This window comes from Crocodylus siamensis, chromosome 6, assembly GCF_052110815.1.
Source record: "Crocodylus siamensis isolate JL-2025a chromosome 6, ASM5211081v1, whole genome shotgun sequence".
Lineage (NCBI taxonomy): Eukaryota > Metazoa > Chordata > Crocodylia > Crocodylidae > Crocodylus > Crocodylus siamensis.
Genome location: NC_143400.1, coordinates 92,883,591 through 92,909,469, shown reverse-complemented (window position 1 = coordinate 92,909,469; position 25,879 = coordinate 92,883,591). Strand labels below are relative to the sequence as shown.

General features: G+C 46.8%; 1 protein-coding gene across 5 annotated transcripts in view; it reads right to left on the bottom strand.

Annotated features, from left to right (window-relative positions):
- The window catches only part of ABCC5 (ATP binding cassette subfamily C member 5), a 68,594-nt gene extending 47,583 nt beyond the window's left edge, over nucleotides 1-21,011 (bottom strand). For 3 of the 5 annotated variants that reach the window (XM_090053205.1, XM_090053206.1, XM_090053207.1), the window contains exons 1-2: nucleotides 20,660-20,769; nucleotides 20,147-20,320 (exon numbers count right to left, since the gene is read on the bottom strand). In XM_090053205.1, the coding sequence (XP_089909331.1) occupies nucleotides 20,147-20,266 (120 nt within the window). In that variant the 5' untranslated portion in view covers nucleotides 20,267-20,320; nucleotides 20,660-20,769. Of the gene's footprint in view, nucleotides 1-20,146; nucleotides 20,321-20,659 lie in introns of all 5 variants that reach the window. The other 2 variants (XM_090053198.1, XM_090053199.1) reach the window with 1 other exon arrangement.
- Between the last annotated feature and the right edge of the window lie 4,868 nt (nucleotides 21,012-25,879).

Genomic DNA, 25,879 nt, shown 5'->3' with positions numbered 1-25,879 from the left:
CTTGAAGTGTGGCGCCCAGAACTGGACGCAGTACTCCAGCTGCGGCCTGACCAGTGCCGCATAGAGGGGGAGGATCACCTCCCTGGACCTGCTCGAGATGCATCTGTGGATGCATGACAGGGTACGGTTGGCCTTCTTGACTGCCTCCCCACACTGCCGGCCCATGTTCATCGTGGAGTCAATGACGACTCCAAGATCCTTTTCCGTCTCCGTGCTGGCAAGAGGAGAGTTCCCCAACCTGTAAGTGTGGTGCCGGTTCTTCCTCCCCATGTGCAACACCTTGCACTTATCAGTGTTAAACCCCATCTTATTCTCATCCGCCCACCGTTGCAACCTGTCAAGGTCAGCTTGTAGCCTATTGCACCCTTCTAGTGCACCCACATCCCCCCACATCTTAGTGTCATCAGCAAACTTGAACAGGGTGCTTTCTACCCCCTCATCCAAGTCACTGATGAAGATGTTGAACAGTGCAGGCCCGAGGACCGAGCCCTGCGGACCCCACTGCCCACATCCTTCCAGGTCGAGAAGAACCCATCCACTACCACCCTCTGGGTGCGGCCCTCCAACCAGTTGGCGACCCATTTGACCGTGTGGGCATCGACACCACAGTCTCCCAGCTTTTTGATGAGGACAGGGTGAGAGACAGTGTCGAAAGCCTTCCGGAAGTCCAAAAAGACTACATCCACAGCAACCCCTGCGTCTAATGATTTGGTGACCTGATCGTAAAAGGCCACCAGGTTGGTCTGACAAGACCTGCCACTGATGAAACCCATGTTGGTTGCCCCTGAGCATGCATTCCCCCGCAAGGCCCTCCTGGATGTGTGCCAGGATAATTTTTTCAAAGAGCTTACCCGGGATTGAGGTCAGACTAACTGGCCTGTAATTTCCCGGGTCCTCTTTTTTTCCCTTTTTGAAGATAGGGACCACATTGGCCCTCTTCCAGTCCTCCGGCACCTCGCCAGAGCACCACGAGTGCTCATAGAGCCGTGCCAGGGGTCCTGCAATGACCTCAGCCAGTTCCTGTAGAACCCTAGGGTGAAGATCGTCCGGACCAGCGGACTTGAACACGTCCAGCTTCTCCAGAAGTACCCTAACTAACTCCTCGCTAACCCTTGGCCCAGGCGTGTCTCTCCCGGGGCCCGAGGGGGGCCCAGCAGGGAGGTGGCTGAACTGGTCCCTACTTAGGAAGACAGAGGCAAAGAAATCGTTAAATATGTTAGCTTTGTCATCTGGCGTGATGACTAAGTTGCCCATCGTGTCCTGCAGGGGCCCCACATTACCCGGGACCCTCTTTTTACCCCCTATGTATTTGAAGAAGGACTTCTTATTGTCCTTAATCCGGGAAGCTAGTCCTATCTCCAACTCTGCCTTGGCCCTCCTGACTGCCCCCCTACATCCTCGGGCGACTATAACATAGTCCTTCTTGGCGATGACCCCATCTCTCCATTGGGTATATGCCTCCCTTTTAGCAAGGAGACATTCCCGGATGCTCTTAGTGAGCCATGGGGGTTTATGTGCCCTCCTGCTCCCTTTGACCCTTGTTGGGATTACCTCCCTTTGGGCATGGAGGATCGTCTCCTTAAGGAGCAACCACTCACCTTCGACATCTGATTCCCTTCCCCTCCGGGTCCTCAGCGCTTCCCCAACTATCCTCCTTAGCTTGTTGAAGTCAGCCCTCCTAAAGTCTAGGGCTGTTGCCTTGCTGCAGCCCTTTGCCACCTTACGCTGGATGGTGAATTCCAGCAAGCGATGATCACTGTCTCCCAGGTGGCCCATCACCCGCAGCCCCCTCACCAGGTCATCACCCGTGGCCAGCACTAGGTCCAACAAGGCGTCTCCCCTGGTGGGACTGTGCACCTCCTGGGTTTATCCATGCCAAGAAATATTCTGAATATTAGTGATGCTGTAGAGCACAGTGTGTGGTTACAGTAGTAAATGCTTTATTAGCGATAGCCAGACAAAGATCCAGAACTAAAAACCTGACAGCTGCAACATCATGGCAGTACCGTGCCATACCTATTACTAGATCATGGTAGTACCAGGCTACAGCTGGGAGGAGCAGGGTGGAATGGGTCCTCAGCTCTTCTTTTTAAGGGTTATTAAAAGCCCTCTGCATTCACCCAACTCGGGAGTAAACAGTGCATCACACACACATGATATTAGCAAATAGATGCCCTTGTCACACTTCCTCATTACACTGGCATTTATTCAACAAAATTTGGCTCTTGTGCACATAAGGAAGGGAAGATGGGGAAAATCCTTCCTTTATCTTCCACAGGGTGATTCATACTGCTCCTTTCCCCAGCCGAGATGTGCTTCCTCATCCAGAGAGTTTATGGGAAGTTTTATCCGTACCTGCCTGGCAACATCATCCCTCCCATTCTCTTCCAAGGTCATGTCTACGCTTGCACTTCAATGAGACAGTGTTGTGTACCTGCGTTAAAAAGCTGTCGGTGGCAACTTCTATAATAGCACATAAACACTGTATTCTTGTTCTGCAATCAAGGCTCTTTTGCATAATATTTTTGCAGCCAAAATAGCACTGTCATGGTTATCAAGAAGTGCTTGGCTTTCTGGCCATCCATCCCATGGAATATTTTGCATTCTGGAACCTTTCATGCTTTGTGAGAAAGGATGTGAATAAAGGGTTTGGGGTCAAACAGACTAAGTCACTTGCTTTCTTGACCATCCCATTACACAGCAGGCTGAAAATGGAGGCTCCTGCAAGTTCTCCTAGGACAAATGCACTTGAGAGAGAATTGCTCTGAGGTTTGCTGGCTAGGGCCACTCAAACCAGGATTCACCCCCCGCCCCATGAACTGTATTGAGTCAAGCAGAAACTGCTGTGTTTCAGGGAATCTTGAAAAAAAGTAAAAGCACTAGATTCACAAATTGGTGATCAAGCTGCTGCCCTTACATAAAGAAAGCTCAGTCATAAACAAAACAAACAAAAATTAGTTAAAGACAAAGCTATTGGAGCAAAACCAAACCCCTTCAGTGCCTGAACACCCTATAAGCAGGTAGAGTACTTTCATGACAGTGAAAGGCCACAGTTTGATTCACTGCTCCAAAAAAAATGGACACAGAAGATTCCCACATCCACAATGAGTCTCCAAATGGCTAGGGTATAAAGCATAAAAGACTTAGAACATTAGGGTAGGAAGGGGCCTCAGGAGGTTACAACTAGTCCAACCCCTGCTTCAAGCAGGGCCAGCCCCAATACATTGTCCCTGTCAAGGCTGTGTCTAGTCAGGTCTTAATAAGCCTCCAAGGATGGAGATCCCATAACCTCTATGGGCAGCTTCTGCTGGACTCTCTCTAATTTGTCCACATCCTTCCTGCAGAGGGGGGCCCTCCAAACCAGACACAGAACTCCAGCTGTAGTCTCACTAGTACCAGAGAAAGAGGAATAATCACTTGCCTCATTCTGCTGGCAATGTTCCTACCACTACAGCCCAGGATGCTATTAGTCTTCTCCGCAAGAAGGGCACAGTTGGCTCATGGTCAGCTTACTGTTCACTGTCACCCCCAGGTTCTTTTCTGCAGAGTTGCTGCCCAGGCAGTCAGCCCCAGCCTGCACTAGTGCAGGGGATTGTTCCCTCTTCAGTGTAGGACTTTGCACTTGTCTTTATTGATCCTCACAAGATCCTCCTTTTCCTCCAATTTGCTGAGGTCTCCCCAAATCCTAGCCCTGCCCCCCTAGCATATCAACTACTCCCCCCCAGCTTGGCGCCTTGATAAAGACCTTTCTTCCCCGCCCTCCGCAGTCTCTGGCAGGTTTGTGAAACATCCTAAATTATCCAAATTCAGCCTTAAGTTTACAAACAGTGTTTCAACTGACCAAAACTAAGTTGGAGGCAAAAAGGAGTGAGGGAAATTAAGACAAAAAGCCACCTCTTTTCTTTTCACCAAAAAAAATTCTCCCAGCTCTACTACAGACACATGGGACAGGATAGTGCTGCAGACCTGGGATAAATCAGCAGAAGTAGTACTCTGGGATTTCAAAAGCCACTGCTGTACAACCTACAACAACTTCAGCAAGACCTACATGTATGTGCAAGACTTCTCCCTTAGTCCTGGGGTGGGGGAGAAAGATTGCCCTTGCAGTAATCCTCCAGCCCTGACAGGTTTCCTACACCCCTAGGGTGGGGGCAAGAAGCCAAGATCCCCTTCCTTGAGGATGTGGGGCAGCCCCACAGCTGGGAACCCCTCAGCTGGAGTGGGTGGCCCCCACATCATGGAAATTTGCTTCTTACCAGTGCAGGGGAGTCCAGGATCAGGTTCCCCCTGCACCAGCAATAAAAAGGCGCAATGGGATGCAACATGTGGCATGGCAGGAGGCACAACTGCATGAATCACATATTACCCCACTGTGCTTTTACCTGCATGTGTGGAGGGCCAAGAAGTACTATAGCTCCATCTAACAGTATCTGGCCTCTTGTTTCATTTTCTCTCTTGCAAGTGTGCTGGAGAGATTATACCCATTAGAATGGACCAGAAATAAGGGGTCCTCTCAGAAGGGGAGCCCGTAAGGTGCCCTCAAGGCTTGAACCACGTACTTGCTGCAGTGCACCAAGCTCTTCAGAAAGCCTGGACAGCCTCCAATGGAGCCTTAGCAAGCAGAGTCTATGCAAGTGTCCCTGGTTTACAACCTACCTCACCATGCGTTTAAGCTGACACATGGACAGAGGAAGTGAGCCGTTTGATTCTGTAGCTAATTGCTATATGATATAGTGATGTTCATTTGAAAAGGCAGCAAGAGAATCTATGCAAGGAAAAAAAGAGTGTCCTCTTGACTTTTTGCTTTTTCACAACATGTTTATAAGAACAGTGCACAGAGTGCCAACAAGCACCTTGCATGCAGGGAGCATTGTGCAAGGCAGAGCAAGATGCATTCTATATTCATTCTTGCAGCCTACAAACCAATGAGAACAGCATGTATTATGCAAGTCATTTGTTAAGGTTACTGCTCATTGCGGTGCTGTGCTCAGGTCTCCCTCTACAAGGATTCAGGTCACAGACTATTTTTCAACCGTCTTCAAAAAGGGTAAATGGGTGTAGTTCAATACAGGACTCGTCACAGTGCTTGTGATACCATTGCACCTGCATGGATGAGATTTTACAGTAAATTCATAAGAAGGTCCCACCACTCACAAGAAAAATAAAACCAAACTAGCTTAGCATTAGAAAAATTCCACAAAATACAGGGTAGTACAGTCTTAAAACTGTACTAATAATAGAAGATTTTTATTAAGCATGGGTACTATTGTGGAAAGCTAGAATCTGCTAAAGAGAGGGCAAGGCAAGTCCCCTCATGCCACCTACAGTGTTGTGGTTGCTCCCCCCCCCCCCCCCGGTAAAAACCAAAATGAAGACAAGACAGACACTGCAAAGTTGCGCTGTATTTGTATACTGCTTGCCCTAGTATGCTCAAAGGCTACCAAAGAAAAAACAAGCCTTGGTCAGCTCAACCCCACCAAGAAGGGAAGTAGTTAAGCCAAGGAGGACCCACCCCATGGCTAAGATTTCTGTTGCCAGCATACTAGAGCAGCAGCAGCAGCAGCAGCAGCAGCAGCAGCAAGCACAGCCCCAGAACTCCAGCTCCTCACCATTAGATTTGCCATTTGCAGAACAGGAGCAGAGGACATTCTCCGGGAGCACGGTACAGACATTCAGTGTTTACATACCCCTATGAAAAAGGGCAGTCAGATATTACCAAGTATTGGAAGGTGTGTGAAACTAAGCCAGACAATATAGGAACAGAGGTATTTCTATCAAATGGTTACTGTGCCAACAAGTGGCATGGCCATGTTGGATCCAAGACTACCCAGCAGTAAAAGCCTTGTAAAATTAGTTGTGGGAAATAGTCTGGTATCAAAAGAACATGGGAATGATTAATTTGGTCTGCCCAGAGTTGTCAACCCAAGATTTTTTTTTTTAAAACACCAACATGTTTTATATACTATAAGCAGTCAGAAGTGTTACACTGAGGCCTGGTAGAAGGGCTAGGTTAAAAAAAAAAAAAAAGACACCAGCCACAGTTAAAGCAAGTTGGTTGTCAGTAAAATAGAAGAAAAAAGTTTACAGAAACTATTATACCATCACCACCACCACAATAAATAAGGAGTTGGGTTGCCTGCAGCAGTGGTTTTACACCATACTGCCCATGACCCAACCTGATCCCACCCCAGCACAGATCCCAACCCACTGCCTTCCCATCCCCTTCCAGGCCTGCAGACCAGTCCCAGTTCTTCTACCTTCCTCCTTGGCCTGAGGCCGCAAGGCCCTGCACACCTTTGAGGTAAGCACTGAGCAGCTATTACAGGGAGGCAACAGCCAAGAAGTGCAGCAGCAGCAGGAGGTGGCTGGGGTGCGAGGGCTCCCTTGGGCCAGAAAGCCCCGACAAGACTGCTCTCTGCAAGGTGTCACGCTGTGCTCCTGCTTAGGCACCAGGTGACCATGCTCTCCTCAACTATGTATTGACCACTTGACAGCTAGCCCAATTCCTATGAGGACTACTGATCTTTAGAACAAGGTCACTGTTTCTTAGGGTTTTTACTGGATTAAAAAAACCATCACGCACACTTTACAGTACAGCCAGGCATTTAGTTTGTTTTGTTTAAAAGCTCAATCCGTAAGTTTTACAGAGCAATCTTGCAGAAGGGGCAAAAAAGCAGGCCTGTAAAAGAGTTCCTGGCTAATTCTAGAAAATTAAGACATCCCACATCACTCTAGAGAATGGGGATAGGCAATAAAAAAAGGGAATGTGCTTGATTAGTTTAATAGAAAAAAAGAGAGTTAAAAGGGGACCTCAAGGGAATTGTCTGTCCAGCCAGAAATCAAATGCCTGATTTTGATACTATTAGCACCACACTAACCAACTACACTAGATGGCATTTTCCCTCCCCCCCTTCTCCACCTGCATTTCAGCAAAAAAAGCATGCTCCCTGGCAATATTCAGTGAAAGAGTGCTATTTGTGGTGCAATGGGGGCAGATTAGCACTTATTTGTGGTGGTTCTTAGAAAGAGCACATGTCTACACCATAGTAGAGAGGAGGCAAAGACTCACGACTTGGATCATCTTTGTCCCAACATCCTGGCAATCACATGGCAGCCCCTGTGAAACAGCTCTGGGTTACCTACACCTTATTCTTCTTCCCTCCAGGCAGGGTACAATGGTCAACATGAGCACTGCCTGTGTTAGCTTCCACCATACCACTGGAGTCAAAACCAAACAGGTTGAAGTACCACCCAACCAGAAATAAATGCAACTCTTCTACCAAAGCCCCAAATAAGCTACTTGGAGCTCTGGAGGCAAGTCAGAACATGCATCTTTTTGTGAACCAATTTGCCTTTTCAGAAACATCAACTGAAAGCCCATATCATCCATGGTCATACCTCACACTTTGCCGTTACTTGGGATCTCATTAGGCAAGGCCTTCGTACAGTTGCTCATTTTCTCAAGCAGGCTAAAGTGGAAGTTTAAGCTATAAAGCCACTGGCACAAAACAAAATTAGAGGTTTTAGGACATGGAAATCCAAGCTTGCTTTGAAAGACATACCACCCTATACTTAAACCACCGACAAACAAAAGGTATTTCAGGTGTTCTTGTCCGACTTCCTAGGATAAGGGAAAAAAAAAAAAAAACAAACAACAAAAGTTAGAGTTGTTACACATCTGGGTAGTTCTCACCAGGAGAGTGTGGTTTTAGAAGTTGGGTAATATCTAAAGGCTGTAGTACAAGAGCTACAGCTATTAAAAAGCCACACACCAACCCAGCAAACAAAAACAAAAACAAGGAGGCAACCAAACTAATACATACCACAATAAATACACAACCCAAATCAAAGGCAACATTGTTCTAGAGTTGCCCAAGCTTCGGAAAAATTCTGCAATATTAAAATTTGTGCTGTATGGAAACAAGCAAACACCAAGACACTTCAGGCAGTGATTTGTCTATTAAATCAAAAAACTTACCAGTCTCATAATGGGAGCATGTCAACTGTCTCCTCTTCTCCCACTGTTCACAGCAGTATTTGAACATACAACTTGGTCTCAAAAGTCAAATACCTAGAACTGCAATACAAGTGCCTCCAGGTTTAGAAGCTTGTATATTCAGCTCAACACAAGGATGGACCACAGCAGCATACCACTACAGCTGAAGTTGCTGTGTAGTTTCCAATTTAATTCCCTTTTCCCCCCCAGCCCCTCCCCCCTTTAAGAATTATATCCATTTTCCTAAAAAGACTCATTTTTCTCCTTACCTTCCCCAAGCTGAACAAAAACAGCTCATTTCCATAACACAGAATATACTAGTTCTACAGCACAAACAAACAAAAAGTCAAGCAATTTTTTTGTACCATCGTACCACTCAAAACAGATGGGAGGTGCAACTTCCCTATTTGATATGGAAATAGTCCTCACTTAAAAAAAATAAAATAGCACTTCTACTTATTCTGAAAGAAACTGGTTTGATTTGACTAATGTTGAAAAACCTTTTAGCAGGAGAGAAAGATACCACCATGCTGGGCATGCAAACTTTTTCAAGTTTGGCACAGAAGTGTAGACAGCCAAAGTAGTACTTGCATTTCTAAGAGTCAAAGAATGAACATTTTTGGCTTGTCCAACTGCTTATGTAGCACAGGACTATTTAGCTCAGGGGTTCTCAAGCTATGACCCATAAGCCACATGCAGCCACCAGTGCCACGGCACTCATTCCGTGGAGCTCCTCATTGGTCCAAAGTTTGGTAGCAGCTCCCCAATGCCATATTTCTTGACCCAAGGGGAGCCCCAGACCCTATTGTACCTGGGTCCGCATTCAAGCTCCTAAAAACAAGCCACGCGGAACACACTGTACTTGATTAACTACTACGTGCCTCCGTAATTAGGGAATGTGGCAACAGTGCCCTTGGAGCAGAGACAAATGTGGTACACAGAACAACCTGCATTTCTTGACTGGAGCGCTTAAGCTGTGCGATCCAGCTGCCTTATCAATGGATCCCTGTGGAAGATGAGCGACACGGATCAGCCCCCAACTCTGATCCTGCCACTTCTGTGAACATACATTTCTGGATAGAGCTGAGCAAGCTTTTTGCTACAGATGTCCACAAGCTCCAGACAGCTGAGCTGCTGCAGGCAAAGACTAATTGTTTCTGGTTTATTCTGGTGTGTATAGTTCAAGGTAATACAGATAAGAGTTGTACCTAGCTGGAGGCACCATTTGGATAAGATTCTTTACTGGATTTATAGCACTCTGGGGCCAGAATCCACACAAGAGCTTCGCATAACACTAGGATCCTGCTCCTATGATCCTCCACATGAAACTCCCAGCTAAAACTAGCACAGTTATGAGAGCATAAGCCCTCACAGCCAACAGGTTTGCCATTTAGTGGTGACAAGCGCTGTACAGCTGCTCTAAGACTTCACCCTTTCTTCAGCATTCAGCTGTTCCACATCCAGCTGCTAAGATCATGTTGACAGACTTGAGGCCAATAACAGTAAAGTCCACCCATTTTACTCTAAGGAGCTGCTGCATGTTTTACATGCATAACCCTGCACTGACTGGATAATGCCAAGAAGCCTTTTATGAAACATCTTGCGCCACATGCAGGATGCCCCACCCTTCAGCCCTAAGCCATGATAGATGAAAGTGATCCTAATCCATGTCAGAATCCCAGAAAGGATTAAAAAGGTGCAACTTCTGCTTGTGCACCATTTGCTCCAATAAAACTAAGGCTACAGCTGATCAACTTTCTCACTGCGGTGGTGCAGAAGCTGAACAGACCAAAGGTCTGTCATTTTAATACTCAGCCAAATCATCTCAGGATCTTACTCCCCTTTCCCTCTAGACAGTGCCATTATCAGGAGCAAAAAGCTGCTTTGTTTTACTAATTTTAGGGAGTCACAAGAATCAAGATTTGGACACTTGGAAAAAGAGATTTAAAATTAAGATTTTTCTTCAAAGCTTACCCCCCCCCCCCATACTCTAAGGTATCTACTCAATCATCTAAAAAAAAACAGGGAAAAGATTTTTGGGGGGGGGAAGAAGAGAAAGAGAGAAGAGTTGCCTTCCTGCCTATTATGATGTCCATGTATCATGTGATAGGCAAATATCAGCATATGGAGAAAGAGAAAGGAATGTAGTGAATGGACTGTGCCCCATTTTGGGGAGAACAAAAAACCATGCACAGGCCACACAGAAAGAAGTGAAACCCAGTACCCCATGATAGGTCTACTTGCCTTAAAAAGATCATTCCCCAGGTGTCCATGGCTTTAGTAATCCTTACCTTTTGGGCTTTACTCCAAGTTTGTCTCTTCCACAGCCCGTTGCACTGCTCCCTCACCTTACCCCAGCCTTAGCTAGAGGAGGAGTGCTCAGAGGCCCAGGTACATAGTTCCAAGTAAGACAGAACATGCTACATGCCTTTCCTCATCCCCACCTTCCAGCCATGACTCTACTGTAACCAAAGGGAAGCCCAGCATTGATTTTAGCTTTAACATCAGTGGGAAGATCTTGAATATATAGCTCCCCACACATCACTATTCAAACTCCACTGCAATGGCAGTCAAGCCATCGAGGACAGTGAACATGAAACTGGATTTTAGGAGGTGCTACCCCCTGCCAGAACATCATGTGCACAGTTCACCTTTGGTCTCTCAGTGCAGGATGCACCAGAGTATTTCCCAGACTCAGCTTCATCTTACTTTACTTCTGTACTTATAACCCGTTTACTGGTCACCGTTCTAGACCCTGCCTCCCAGGCCACAGAAGAACACTACATGCAACCATTTGAAGTGACATATATTGTCATCTGGGGCAAATGTCGTAAAGCAATGAGAATCCAGCAGAATCAGAACTCCATCAGCAAAACTCCTACACTAACAACTTACTCAGTGTTAGGGTAGCAGCAGCACAGAAGTACATCATCCTTTCCAAAAACACCTCTGCAGCATTTGGCCATACACATGTATTATTACCAGCAGGGGGGCACAGGAGGTAGAGTTTTTGCTACTCCCATTTGAGGAAAAAGTTGCAAGGGACAAGGTTATTAAAAAAATCAGCAGCTTTGTGAAACATTGTAATAAATGCTTAAAATTCCTTGGCTCCAAAAAATTTACTTGGGTACATGAATGGCACCTCAGTCCCAGAATTTGCAGTAGGAACAGCAAAATGCAAGTGACGATTCCTTCAAGTTTCCAAGACACAAGAACTTAGACACTGCATCCCACAGGGCAAGGGCTTCCAAACTCCTTGGATTTGGCTCACAGACATAAGGTAGGAATGGTGAGCACTTCCCCTACTGAGGCAGGAAGCAGCAGTGGCAACAGAAAGATCTTAGTGCCTGCTAAATCCTAGCACTTGCTTGCCCACTTCTGTTCCACATGGGAGTTAGTTCTGGCCCACAGCCTGAAAGACAGCAAATGCCCTAGAGGAACAATTTCAAAAGCTTGTAGCCAAACATTTGAAGAGCTGTATGCTTTGTAAAATAGTACCTTCTCACAGTCAGCAAGCCCTCACACAGTCGAGGATGATAGCCTTCCATAATGCCTTATTTGTGGGTTTGAAGATGACAGATAGAACCCATCAATCCTGGCTAAGCCTTATTGCAGCTTGGGTATGCGTTTCCATGCGAGGTGGGTGGCTCTGGATTCTTGGTTCAGTTGGCACAAGGCTGTTTCTGCTACTCCCAGGTTTTCAGCCTCTTGTCACGGGGTTTTGAAGTATTGAGATCCTTGCAGCAGACTCTTCCACTATCACCCAGAAGTGCTCCAAGTGGTCTCCCATGAGTTGATGACATGGAGTTGCATCTTCCCCCCCACTCCCAAATTGGCCTTGAGGTTATCCTTGAAGGGCTTCCTTTGCCCTCTTCTTGAGCATACATTTTGACTGAGCTAGAAGAATTACATTTGCTTCTGGAATCTGGGGTCAGACATCCACATGACATGGCTGGCCCAACAAAATTGAGGTCAGATCATCATCATCATGCTTGCGGCATTTGCTCACAAGAGGACGCTAATGTTGGTGCATCCATCCTCCCACTGGATTAGAAGGATTTTCTGCAGGCAGCGCTGATGGTATTTCTCCAGCAGCTTGGTGTCCTGTATGTTGTCCACATCACACCTCCATGCAGTAAGATGGGGATCACAACTGCTTGATAAGATTCAAAACCAAGCTCATGGTTTATGTTGCAATCTTATATTAAGTGTCAGTCCCATTTTCCTGCGTGCCTCAGTAAAAAGGCATCAACAATTGCTTAAATGCCTGCTTCCAAGTGAGTACATACTACAGCATCCATGTACTGGAACTCAACCTCTTTTACACTAGGGCTGTCCACCTTGTAGGTAGCTGGGGGCCCCAGATGCCTCCCACCTCCTTTCTGCACAGCCCCAGGCTCACTCAGCTTCCCTTGCCGTGTTGCAGTGGGGTGCACCACTTGGAGCATGAGCAAAAAAAAGCCTGGAGGGAGGCAGAAGTCTGGATACTCTGGCTGGGTGGGAGCTCAGGGGCTGCAACTTAAACTCTTCACAGGCAGCTAGTTGGACAGCCCTGTTTTACATCATTTCCCATAAAACCAAAACCAACTCTTACAATGACCCAAATTAAACTCATCTGTTATAATTTAGGTTACGAAAAGCTGCTTAATACTAGAACAGTTATTTATATCTGAACTTGTTACCTGCACCAAGATGAGTTAAATGCACAAAAATATCCTCAGACATTAGAGGGTTTTACAGGCACAAGCAAGTGCCTCAAGCTGTTAAGCACAGTTGTAAAGTGTAGCAGAACAGGCTGGCAGCAGCAACAAGTTTTAAGACTACATGTATGTAAACACAGCTATGCCCCTGCTCATCGCCTCTACCACAGCCAAATGTTGATGATCTGCTCACTTGGGTGGCAGTTGAGCAGACTGAATTATCTGAATTAGATAATTTGGGTAATTATCTTGATGAACTGCTCCACTGGCACTGTGCCCCATTTCTATCACTAATCTGCTAGAATAAGCTTTTAAGAAAAATTGTTACCCATAAATTAAAAAACAGGATCCATAAGGAAAGGAATGGCTTTTTCCTTGTATAGAGAAGAGAACTTGGAACAAATCCTAGAGCCCACATGTGGATGAGGACTTTTCAGAAGTGTTTGCATAGTCATGAGATTAGGAAGATGCATATAGCACCATTTTCCCCAGTGGCCATTCACTTGTAGATCTTCCAGTCCTGGTAGGCAAGTCTTCTCACCACCTGATAGCTGACTGTTAGTCAGCACTGTGCTCAGAGTAGGTTCAAGTGACATGGCTTTAAGACTGGTAGTGGCAGGTGGCTAGTCAGCACTGGGCATTTGTCTGCAGAACAGCTCTATTGTGAAGTTGAATGGCCATCATTAGGTCACAAGACTGTTACAATAATAGAATTCTAGAATCACAGAACGAAGGCTTCCCTCCTATAAAAAGGGGGACCTCACCTGGTTTTGGGGCCCAAACACCACACAAACAGCCACAAGTATTGTAATGAATCCCAGCCTTCCTAAAAAAAAAAAAGTCTTCAAAGCTTGGTGATTAAGTGCTACCCAGGCAATACCCGACAGTATCTTATCCAGGCAGAAGGTATAAACAGTCACCAAGGCAGCACTTGGGAGGGTGTCCCGGGAGGAAGGATCAAAGTCAGTGTCAGAAGAAGGTGAGAAAAGAATTACTAGGGTTAGAGAGAGTTACTAGACCTTGCCATAAGAAGCTCAACAACAGAACACTAATTTCTCCTGTTTATTTTAAGCAGGCTCAGTTGATGAGTCACACTCTCTGCTCAAAACAATTCCTTATAGGTGCAGCAATTGTCAGGCACCGTGCTGTGATGAATCTGAGTCACGTTCAGCTCCAATGGTTGGATACAGAGTGTGCTCCAGATACAAGACAAGACCAGACCACTACTGTGCTTTCACACATATGCCACATACCCTAGACTGAGTAATTAAGAAGAGCTCTAGCAGCTCAAGTCAGGAGCATCATGTTTCCCTGTTCTAAAAAAAAGACTGCACTGTTCTAAGAAAGGCCATTCAATAGCCCCTATGGTATCACACATTTCATAGACATTAAGGCTGGAAGGGACCTCGGAAGATCAAGTCCAGCCCCCTGCCCCAGGGGCAGGAAGTCAGCTGGGGGGGGGGGGGGGGGCTGTCACAGGATTCAACCAAGATAAACATCCAATTGCCTCTTGAAGGAGTCCAGAGTAGGTGCTCGCACCACCTCCAGCAGCAGTCTGTTCCAGGCCTTGGGGGCTTGGACAGTAAAGAAGTTCTTCCTTGTGTTCAGTCTGAAATGGTCCTGGGAAGAGTTTGTGACAGTTTGACCTTGTTACCCCTTGGGGTGTTCTGGTGAACAGGTGTTCCCCAGACCCCGATGCATACTCCTTATATTTATAGGCAGCCACCAGATCCTTCTGAGCCTGCGCTTTTCCAGGCTGAGGAGTCCCATGGCTCTCAGCCTCTTATCAGAAGGCCTGTTTTCCCCAACTTTTGATCATGAGCCTGGCTCTCCATTGGACTCTCTCAAGCTTCTCCACATCTTTTTTGGAGTTGTGGAGCCCAGAACTGGATACCATACTCCAGCTGCGGTCTCATCAAGGCCAAATACAGTGGAAGGATGACATCCTGGGATTTGCTAGAGAAGCATCTAAGGATGCAAGTCAAAGTTTTGCTCTTTTGCCAGCTGCAACATCACATTGGTGGCTCATATTCATCTTGTGGTCAATCATGACCCCCAAGTCCCTTTCAGCCATGGTGCTAGCAAGCGTAGCACTGCTGAGCCTATAAGCATGCTGTGGGTTTTTCTTCCTACAGTGGAGTACCTTGCATTTTTCAGAGTTGAAGGCCATCAGGTTTTCATCCATCCATTTTCCAAGCCTGTCAAGGTCAGCCTGAATCACCATCCTGTCTTTGGATGTGGATGTTTTACCCCAAAGTTTGACGTCATCAGCAAATATGGCCAGTCTGCTTCTGACACCAATGTCCATATCATTAATGAAGATGTGGAAAAGGCCCAGTGACAGAGCCTTGGGGGACCCACTGGTCACAGTGCACCACAATAATTGACTTCCGTCAACTATCACTCTCTGGGGACGACCTCAAAGACAAAATTCCCCAGCCAGCAGACTATGATGTAGCCAAGGTTGTAGTTAGCCAGTTTTTCCTACAAGACAATTGTGGGATACCAGCTAGAAAGCTTTTTTAAAGTCAAGATATACAATGTCAATCTCTTCTCCATTGCCCAGGTGATGTGTCACCTGGTTGCAGAAGGAGATGAGATTGGTCAGGCAAGACCTACCTGCAACAAACCCGTGGCTGGCTATCCCTCAGGAAGTTGCCTTCAGCCAGTTTGTCAGGAATAGTCTAGACTTTGTTGATTTTCTCCAAGATCTTCCCAGGGATGGGAGGCCAGGCCAACAGGCCTGTACTTCCCCAGATCTACTTTCCTTCCTTTCCTGAAGATGGGCACCACATTGGCCTTCTTCCAATCTTTGGACACTTCGCCCGAGCATCACAAGTTCCCAAAGATCCATGCCAGTGGCCAAGCTATGATGCTTGCCAGCTCCTTTAGTATCCTGGGGTGTAAGCTGCCTGAGCCAGCTGACTTGAAGGTGTCCAGCCTCTCAAGGTGTTCCTTCACATGGTCTATATAGATGAAGGGTAAAGCTCTCCCTCATCCTGGCTGTCCCATACTCTATTGAGCTCTGCCATTCTATAAAAATGGAGGTAAAAACTTAAAAGTTGTTTGTTTGTTTATAGTATAAGATGTCTTCCCCTTCCTTGTATTTTATTTTATTTTTTTTGCAGTAGTTTATGGACGCAACAATCTACCCTATCCTCAGGACATGCAATTCCCATTGACATTCCAGTTAAGGAAAGACAGCCGGCAAAAACTGCTCTGCTTTATACCACTAAGTCACAACAAGCACAGCAGTCTGAGAACAAAGGATACTAACTCATGCATTACAATAAAAAGATACATTAGGTGAAGCAAAGCCATTTAAGAAGATACATCTTTTGCATCAGTACCAATTGTTTGGGTGGACCATGCCAATTGTATTTGTTAGCATCAGAAGAGCAGCATCCTTTATCTGGAAGTGAAGCATTAAGTACATAGTGCCAATTAATACAGCATCTCCCCACACAGAATCAATGTAAATCCTGAATGTATCCTTAATATCCTGCTTTTTAAGAGGTTTCTTTAGCAAAGCTTTTAAAATTTAAATTACATGTGTACTTGTACCATGCTTATCGTCAAAAGACATTTATCTACCTTGGTACATTATGCCTTGAATTCGATTCCCAGAAGTTGATTTCCCAGACCCAAGTTTCTATTAGAAACACTTCCATCAGGTACCAGAAAACCTCAAATTAAGTCTTCTTTGTTTTGCGAGGTACTTTGAAGCAAGATTCCAGGAATCTTATTTCTGGTAGCACACCACGTTCTTAAGAGGCAATTAGCATCTTTCTGTACCAATGCTGGTGTCAAGCAGTCTTAACAGTCAACTACTTCTAGCTTTCAGTAAGAGTGACTCACCCAGCAACTGCTATCCCCAAATGATAAGTTTAAGAACAGTTGTTTTGAGGGACAGGTTGGTTGCCACAGAGGGCAAACTGAATAAACTTGCAAGACTGAGACATCCTAACAAGAGCGACAGAACACCCTCCCCTCCAAGCACAAAAACGGGACCAATACAGAATACATGGAGTCTTGGCTGTGCAGTAGCTCTTGCAACAGGGTCCCTCTTCTACCCTTGGAAGGGACTGAGTTTGGCCACGTTATTATTTTTTAAATTTTCCATTTACTAAGGAAAAAGGAACATAGACTCTGCTTCTTTTTAGCCCAAGAGGACCTAAAATAGATTCTAAAAGCATTACTGGCTAGACCAATGCCATCGCAGCCCTGTTCAAAAGCAGGGGAGTCCAGGCACCTCTTCTGCAGGTGAAGTAGAGACAAACTACACAGAGGGCCTCCCATACCTTCCAGAAGAAAAGTAGCGCAACCCTTTCTGAGCTTCAAACACAGCAAAATTGAACTCCCCTATTTCCTTCTTCACCTATGAGCAGATGGCATCTTTGGAGAGGAGTCAGCTATGCCAGGATGCGTCCTGGCTCATCTAATCCACTTCACTGGCATCTACAGCTGTCACTAGGGCTGCTGTCCCACAGGGTAGGCCCCTGCTGCTCTTGAGACTTCAGGGGTCCAATCTTGCAGAAGAAACAGCCCCAGGTTCCATGCCTCCACTTGGGGTGCAGCAGCAAGATATGCACACTGTAGGAATCCCTTGGGGACCGGGGGGGGGTGGGGTTGGGTTGGGATTCCCACAATGTGGGTCTGCAAGCAGGTGAACCCCCATGCAGGTTCTCACTTGTTGACATGCACACCAAGTCAGGGTATGGAACCCCACTACATGTACAGGAATCCCCTGCAAGGGGGTTCCCATAACATGCAATATGCAAGTAAGACAAACACCAAGGCTGCTCCCACATGCTGGAATTCCAGCATATCAGAGCAGACTTAATTAAAAAAATTAAACAACTGACATGCTCCAGCAGCATCATGTATCAGCTCATGCTCCTAAGACAGTAGCACTTTAACTAGAACTAAAGCTGGTTTGAGCTCATGTGCTCTTGCCACTATTTTGAAGCACAGGGATGCTCATACAGGCAACAGAGTTGCTCTAAATAAAGTGCTACCCCCACCCATGCCCAGAGTACATATAGTGCCCTTCTAGCAAGGGAAGGGACTAGGAGGCATCTGCTCACAACTTGCCACCATAAATTTTTATGGGGACTCATCTGGGCAATACCTGTTTGTGCTTTTAGAGTAAGGCAGCAAAAAAGCCCCTAGCATGTCTCACTGGTAATAGAAAGACTTACCCTACCATACAAATACTATAAAAGCCACTTACTCTTGTGTAGGTTACCTGCTCTGTATTTAAGTAGTGCTCAGTAGTATATAAAATGCTCTCTACAGATGGTCTCAAATAGTAGAGATACTTATTAGCACCAACTTCTGAGTACCACTGATTAGGAGGTGAATGTTTAAGTCAAATTTTTTTTTTTTTTTTTTTTTTTAAATAGTTAAGACCTTTGATTACTAAGACAGCAAACATCCAGTTATTAACAAATCCAACTACAAACATTTCTGCAAATCAAACATACCCAAATCCTTGGGCAGTAGGGGATCTGGAACTTGGGAGTGAAGTGAGGGGCAGCTGGGTGTCTCATTGGGACCAGGTGCAGGTTAAGACAGAATGATGCAAAAGGTTTCTAGACAAGTGGCCATGAAGCTTAGTTCTTCTCTTATTGCCCAACAGGGTAATTTGAAACCCAGCACTACAATCAATTCAAGAGACATTCAAGTTGTACTATGCTCACTGCATGCAACATCTGTTTGCAAGTAAAACAGCAGCTCATTCCCCAGCAGCTTTAAAACAAGCTCAATGCAGAATTTGTATTGTGTATAAGCACAACCTCCAGATGCAGGCCAATCAGAAAGAGCCAGTATGTTATAGCTACAGCTATGCTCAGATGCTACTGGCTAAAAAACAAGGCTCTCCACCAGTGGCAACACTGTTGTTACCAGCAATCTCACAGGAAACAGCTGCTATTGGACAACATACAGAGCAGCAAGCCAATCCCAGTGTAATATATGATGCTAAGAAGCTGCACCATGACTCTAGAGGGGCCCCGATTCATTATCAACAGCCTATATTAAAGCAGAAATCAGATGTTCTCACTCGCCCTGAACAGTGGCCGTCACTGATAGCCTGCTGAGTCACAGAGCGCTGTAGAGAAGCAAAGACAGCCCTGCAATGACTGCGAGCGCCAGCTGTGCTCAGTCTGCCCTGTTGCAACAGAAACAATTCTGCAACATCCCAGACTCCAGCAGTGCACCACTGCCAGGGGCAAAACCATTCGGCAGGAGAATTTTCTTGGTTCATCTTATTTACTGATACCTCACAGACACAGCATGTTTGTGACTAGAAAATTCAGAATAGATATATTACCTTTTATAGCACTTTTTTTTGATATGGAAGAAAACTGCATTTTGAAGTTTGGTGAAAGTAATGGGCTTTCTTGAGCCAAAGAAATTCACACAGCTGATTTGTACAAGATGCTTACTACGACTGGAGCCTTAAATCACTACGTTTATAAAAGAGTCTTACACTGTGAACCAATGCAAAGAGAGTACCAAAACCATGAGCAAGACATGCATGCAATTCTATTTGTTTGAACAATACAAAAGAGGGGGATTATTTTGTTTCCTGGGCAATTTGGAAACAACTCTCAAAAGAAAGAAAATCTAAGAGACAAATAGATACACAGAAAAGACAAAAATCCAAATATCTGTAATACAAGTTGACATAAAGTGCTGGTTCTGGGCCAAAGGCTGTACAAGTGCCTCTTAAGACCGAGTTTTCCCCACATCCTTCCCCCCGCCCCCCTTTCAGGGCATTTCTGACTTGGTTAAGGCCAACTGGCTGAGACTAGTCTGACTTAAGTCATCCAAATAAAAACTGCTGCTGTACCAGTTTTCAACAATGTTAAAGTTGGCTTCTTTACACTACACTGACATGAACCTTATCTGCTCGCACAGTACTAAATAAGACCATTTTATGTCTGCTTCCAAGTAGCAGAAGTTACACGTATCAAGACAACTCAATGAAAATATTCTTAAAGAAGTCTTTAAAAAGCTGCCAATCTGCAGCATAATGAATGACAGCTTCCTTGTTTTTGTCATTTCTGCCTAGGAGGCCGAATCTGATCTGTGCTTGCAGGTTTCTCTTCCCTTTTTCTACCCCCATCATTTGGAGAGCCCCTCACCATTTATAAAAAGAGTTGCCTCCAGCCATTTGATACTTCCTAGTACTTGAGAAAATCCCCCCCGCTCTCCCCTTGGTGCTGTGCTGTTCTTCCCTCCTACCGGTCGCTGGTACGCGTCTCCCTTTGCAGCAACCCCTAAAGCAGCACGTTTCACATTGACCTTCAAAAGGTAATGAGTCCACATAAAGCTGGCACAGCAAGATAAGGGCTGCCGCAAACAGTTTAATAACCAGGCACGCAAGAACACGCAGAAATAAAGGGCTAGGGCAGAAGAGCAAGAGGACAGCACACGCACTGACCTTGTGTTTAGCTTGCTGGAGTTTCAGCTCATCTAGCTCCTCAGAGCCAGCTCTCTCCCTCGTGCTCCTATACCCCGGGCTGGGTATGACATACTCTTTTCCTATGTCGATGTCTTTCATCTTCTCCTTCCGTCAACGCCAGGGTTTACCCGTGGATTGGCACCTCAGGAAAATCTAAAGAGAGAGGACAAAAATATAGATATAAAAATCTCATGCAACAGACACTAGAGCAACTTGAAACCCCGTCCTGGCGGCTCGCGAGACCACCTGCGCGTCGCCTGGAATGACCCTGGGACGCAGCGCCAGCCCCACCCCAGCAGGGCCATGACGTAACGGAGGGGCCAGCACCCTCCTCCCCCCACAGAGGCCTGCGGCCCCCAAACACCAATCTAGGCCCCATCCTGTCAGGTCCCCGCACGACCTCTCCATTCACCGCCCCCGGCTCGGCTGCAGGCTGGACCCCGCCTCGCTCGCTACACCGAGCCCGGGGGAGGAGCGGGTCCCGGCTCCTACCTCAGCCCAGCGCCGGCTGCTGCACTCCGCCAAACCACAGCCTTATAGCGGTGCCGGCGTCCGCACTGCGCCTGCGCGCGGCGGCGAGCGCCCGCCGGGGCTGACGGGAGGGGGAGTTCTCTCCCGCGGGTGGGAACTACAGCTCCCACCAGCCCCCGCGCGGGCTGCCGGCTGCCCACCCTCCGCCGGGTCTGGAACGTTCTGCGCGGGCAGGGGCCGGTGGCAATCGCCCCCCACCGCTCTGCGCCCCGCGTCGAGCTCTGTCTTGGCTTTGTCCTCGCCCGGCCTCTGCCTCCGCGCAGCCCGACCCGCGTCCACTGTGAGAGGATGGTCCAGATGTCCGCCCGCGACGACGCCTTCTATAAGAGAAAAAGAGGGGAAAAAAGGCGTCGGGTTTCGTCTCGCTAGAGGACGGAGCGGCAGAAAACTGGGACGGTCGCCCTCCCTGCAGGGCTCGCTTCCGCAGCCGAGGACGGCGACCAAACTGGGCGGCCACGCTTGACAAAAATTAAAATGGTCCTGAATATTTGGCTGATCGATATTGTAGCAAGATGCTTACAGTTTCGTGGAGAGGGCCAAGTGAAATTGAAATGGAAAATGCCTTTTTTTCTTCTTTTTTTCATTGAATTTGTATCCGAATTAGCCAAAACTAATTCCAAATGCAAGAGTCCAGAACCATTCATGGCCCTACTACCGGCAAACATCCTCCACCCACACCTAGATCTTCCGATGTTTCCAAAACCTTTGGCGGGCATCCTACTTGCAGGCCCAAGCCCAGAGGCTCGGGATTTGGACAAGCCCCCGAGTTTTGTTCACTCGCAGCTGTACGGCCATCGGCGCAAGCAAGGGAAGAGACACCCATTTCCATAAACTGGGCTTAAAGCCAGTACTGAACAATGCTGGAAGAGCAGTTCTCCTGCGAAGCGTTTCAGGAAAGCTGCCTTCTTGGACACAGACACGTGGTATTTCCCCTGCCGGGTTAAGCGACGACGCCTGATCAGAGCCTTCAAGAGGCCGAAAAATGTCTTATCGGTCATCAAACTTAAGCCTTCAAGCGGCCACAAATGACTCTTGCTTAGGGCCCCAATGACCCTAAGGCCACCACTGCTGAGGAGATGGTGGGGGAGAAATGGGCTTTTGGCCAGTTGCAGCCTGCGGCAGCGTCTCTCCCAGCTTTGCTGCCCCTGAAAGAAAAGCGAGAAGGGAAACCCGTGTTCCCTCACCCCGTTCACCCTTTGCAGGGACTGTGCTATATATACACAAAGGAGCCGCTGCCCAGGACAGGACCCCAAAGGGCTGACAGTCTTATGCAGAGCTTAGCTTATGGATTGTATGGGGTGGTTGGGATTGGACTGATCCTGCCTCAGGCAGGGGGCTGGACGTGATGACCTCTGGAGGTCCCTTCCAGCCCCACTGCTCTGCAGTGCTATGATATTGATGTTTCTCCAGCATGTGACAGGAGGACAGAGAACGTTTCCATATGCAGAAATCCGGGTTCCCATATGCAAACTGAACCGCTAGGCACAACAGCATCCCGAGCCACATTTGCTAAGGTTTAGTTCACTAACAAGTAAAGAAAACAGAAACTTTATCCCTGCAGAAGAAACACCCCTCATGAGGGAGCTGCGACCTCTTCTATTTTCATAATTTCTTCTGGTCCAGCAATCCCACTCTATGTTCCTTTCATAACCAAAACGTCAGCCGAGATTCAGTTGAGCAGTTTATATAACAACTGCTTACAACGCAAGTATTGTTCTGCCTGAGAGCAGATAGTCTTCAGAAATTTGAAATAAGAACAGCAAGTGAAGAACAGGCCCTCGAATGGTTTCAGGTCCAGGAAGCCAAACAGCACAAAGGCAAAATGGCACTGCTGTGTAGCAGTGGATTTGCAATCAGCCTGTAACAGGAGACCCACCAGCATCCAGAGTGCTCTGCAACGCAAACACTTCCATGCTCCTGGGTTCCTGTACCGTTTTTGGCACAATTAAGAACCACCCCTATGGATGACACACTAATATCTTGGGACAGCAGAACTACAAGTCACTCACTACTCAGCAACTCAGAGCTGGGCAGCCACAAAAGCGCAGAGTTACTGTTAGGCAATCATCTGCCTTCCTGTGGAATATTCCACTGTGAGCTCACAGTTGTGAGGTTTCAAACTGCTTTGGTTGCAATTAAAGAAAAACATCCCAACCAGAATAAACGCTGAATGATAGGGTGCACTTCACATGCTAAAAACATGAGTGGATATTTGGACAGGAGCCAGGAGGGGGAAAGGCAATTTTTAGAGGAAGCTGAGAACACTTCTGAACAGTTACAAAACTAGATCTTCATCTGCATCAAATGTACTGTAGTACAAGTAAATACATGGCTATTTCAACAGCGCAAAGCAAAAAGGGACAGAGGGTGAAAAACTCAGAGAAACAATGCAAGAATCTGAGCATCATTTAAAGTTCAAAGTAAATCACTTATTTTAGGGTGTAACATGGCTTATTTTGAACAGAAAACAATACTTGCCAGGTGAGCTCTATTGCAGCTGTGATGACTCAGGGAATGTGACCAAGGAAAGGTATGCTGGAGCAGACCTTTTACTGGACTAACTGTCTAGATGTGAAACCAGCTTTTGGGAACAAAATGACTATCTTCAGGTCTGGGAAAGAAGCAGGTACAACCCAAGCTAAATAAATACCAGATAAAACAATAACTTCTGAATTTATAGTTTGCCTTCATACACAATGGGGAAGTGATCCCTGATCCATAAATGCTCCCACTATGCTGCATTCCTGTTACTGCTGGAGTACTACCAGTTGTACTCACCCTTCCTGTCCTTATGAAAGCCTCCTCCCCAAGCCAGTCTTTGGATCTTGTATTGTGGGAGCAACAAGAGAGTACCTGGTTCAAGGAGGGAGAGGCAGCAGGAAGAAGATGAAGAACTTCCCACGGTACATCAAAACAACAGATAAGTGAGTTAGTGGGGAGACCCATGGAGGACATTGAACCAGGAATGGTAGCAGGAGTCAAGGGAGCAGTGGCTGCATTACAAGAGCATCTCCTTCAAGTCCCTTACTATATCACTAGCATTGGAACAGGTCCAGTGGGGGCAGGTAGGAACAGTGGGACTGTTCGGGTAGAACCGCACCACGCAGCTCTTTGTGGATTAGGCCTGAGCAACATCTCTCAGCATCAGCAGCTTCTTTCTGCCACAAGTGTAGATGCTCCTAGGCTAGTGCACTGGTGAAGCAAAATACTTGCATAACCCACCTAAGTGTGTTATGAGTCTCCACCAGTCTCATACCCTTGTCAGTGTGAGACTCCACCTTTGTGAGTATGAGACTCCACCAGCCTCATACCCTTGCAGGAGAGGATGCAAGGGTGTGAGTGCAGCTGGCTAGAGGAGTTACCTCTTCAGTGGTAGAGGCTCATGCTATTATTGCTTGAAGTCCCAACTTCATTTCCCCAATGCTGAACAGTGACGACAGCTGTTATGTAAACAAAGCCACTAAGAGATTATAAAACTCTCACTGGTTCAAGGTCAGGGATTCATTCTGTTCAGTCCTAGGCCAGGGATGGAGAAGCAGAGCCACACCAATGGCAGCCTTAAAGCAGCATCTTGTGCACCATGAAAGCTAGAAGATACTTGATAGCATGTGATAGCTGGAATTCCCAGGGGTACAGCAATGCTGCTTCTAGGCCTGGCAGATCGCAGGGATACAGGACTGTGGCAGTCACCCCATTCTAATTGCCAGCCTGCCTTTTTTGCCACTTGAATGAAAACACGATTTTAGTCTTGCAAGAACCAGTAGCTAGAAGCCAGGGCTGCAAGCGGAGACCAGAACTGATGCAGAGAGCATGCTAAGTCAGTCAGGGACAGCTGCCTCTGAGGATGAGAGGCCTGTGTGCCAGAGATGGAACACTGCAGGGGGGAGAGGAGGAGATGATGACGATGCTTAGAACCACCCCAGGTGATTTGATTCAAGCCATTAGGATGCAACAAATGAATCTTTACCAGGTGGTCCATGAACATCCAAGCTCAGCCTGTGCAACTATGCTGCATGCCTATCCAGCTTCTGCACCAGTGAGTCTCAAGCAGGCTGCTGTGGCACGTTAGGGTCCCTTGAGACCCTTTGCACGGCAACTTGAATATTAGCACTGTTAGGGTTGCAAACACAATTCACAAGATAAACACAGAGGTTTGAAATAGAAATCTATAGTGTTCAAAGCAGTCTGACCTGTTGAGGTCTTTCTGAGTTTTTGCAACAGAAGAATTGCTCTAGTATTTCTCTGTAGTAAAAAAAAAAAAGAAAACTAAGAGCTGGCATTTCCCTCCTGGTGCCTTGAGTCTAAAAAGGTTTAGAAGCACTGTTCCTTACTATGTTCATCACAGACCTACCTGGCCACCTGTTTCCACTCACCAAGGCATTTCAAGCAAAGTTTTGCTTCCACATACCTTAAATCAAGCTGCATGCAACACCAGTCTCCAAGGCAGAATGAGCAGACATCAATCAAGCCTTTAGGAGCTCTCTCCCAGCTAAAACCCAGGGCCTGAGGAGCAGTGTGGTGATGGCTTGGATCACCAAAATTCCCCCTCAGAACCACAGGCACCCAGCGGAAAAGCCTTGTGAAGTGCATGATTCCAGGAAGGAGGTGAATTAGCATCATCCATACACCTCATTGACTCAAAGATGCGGGATGTGGCCTGGGATTAGAACAGTGGACTTCTCATCGCTGCAGAACTAGTTACACATTCGTCTTCAGGCCCTATGTGAAAACAAATGAGGCCCTGACATTACTACCCAAGCAGAAACAGTGCTTTTGACAACGTGGTACATATGGTGGTGTCTGTCAAGAGACCCAGCTTTGGAATAGCAGGAGATGCTGCAGGATAGGATAAGCCATGCATCATGAAACAGTTGCAGTGCCTGCCATTCCCATCAGGACTGCCACCTATCCCAGTCATCCCTCCCACAGCACCCCTCCCACAAAATCCCCAAACTCCACATCCTTCCAGACTAGCTGGTAGGTTGCAAAATTCTTAAATATCACTCAGGGAGGAGGAGGCTGCATCTTTCTTGACACCATTCTAAATACCTCCTGTATTGTGCTAAACACTCATGAACACTGTTCAACCTGTTAACTCATCCCCCAGGTGCTAGCTCTGTAGACGGTATGATTCTGCTACAGCTCATGGCAATGGGGTTTGGTTAGAGATGAGGCTCTCAC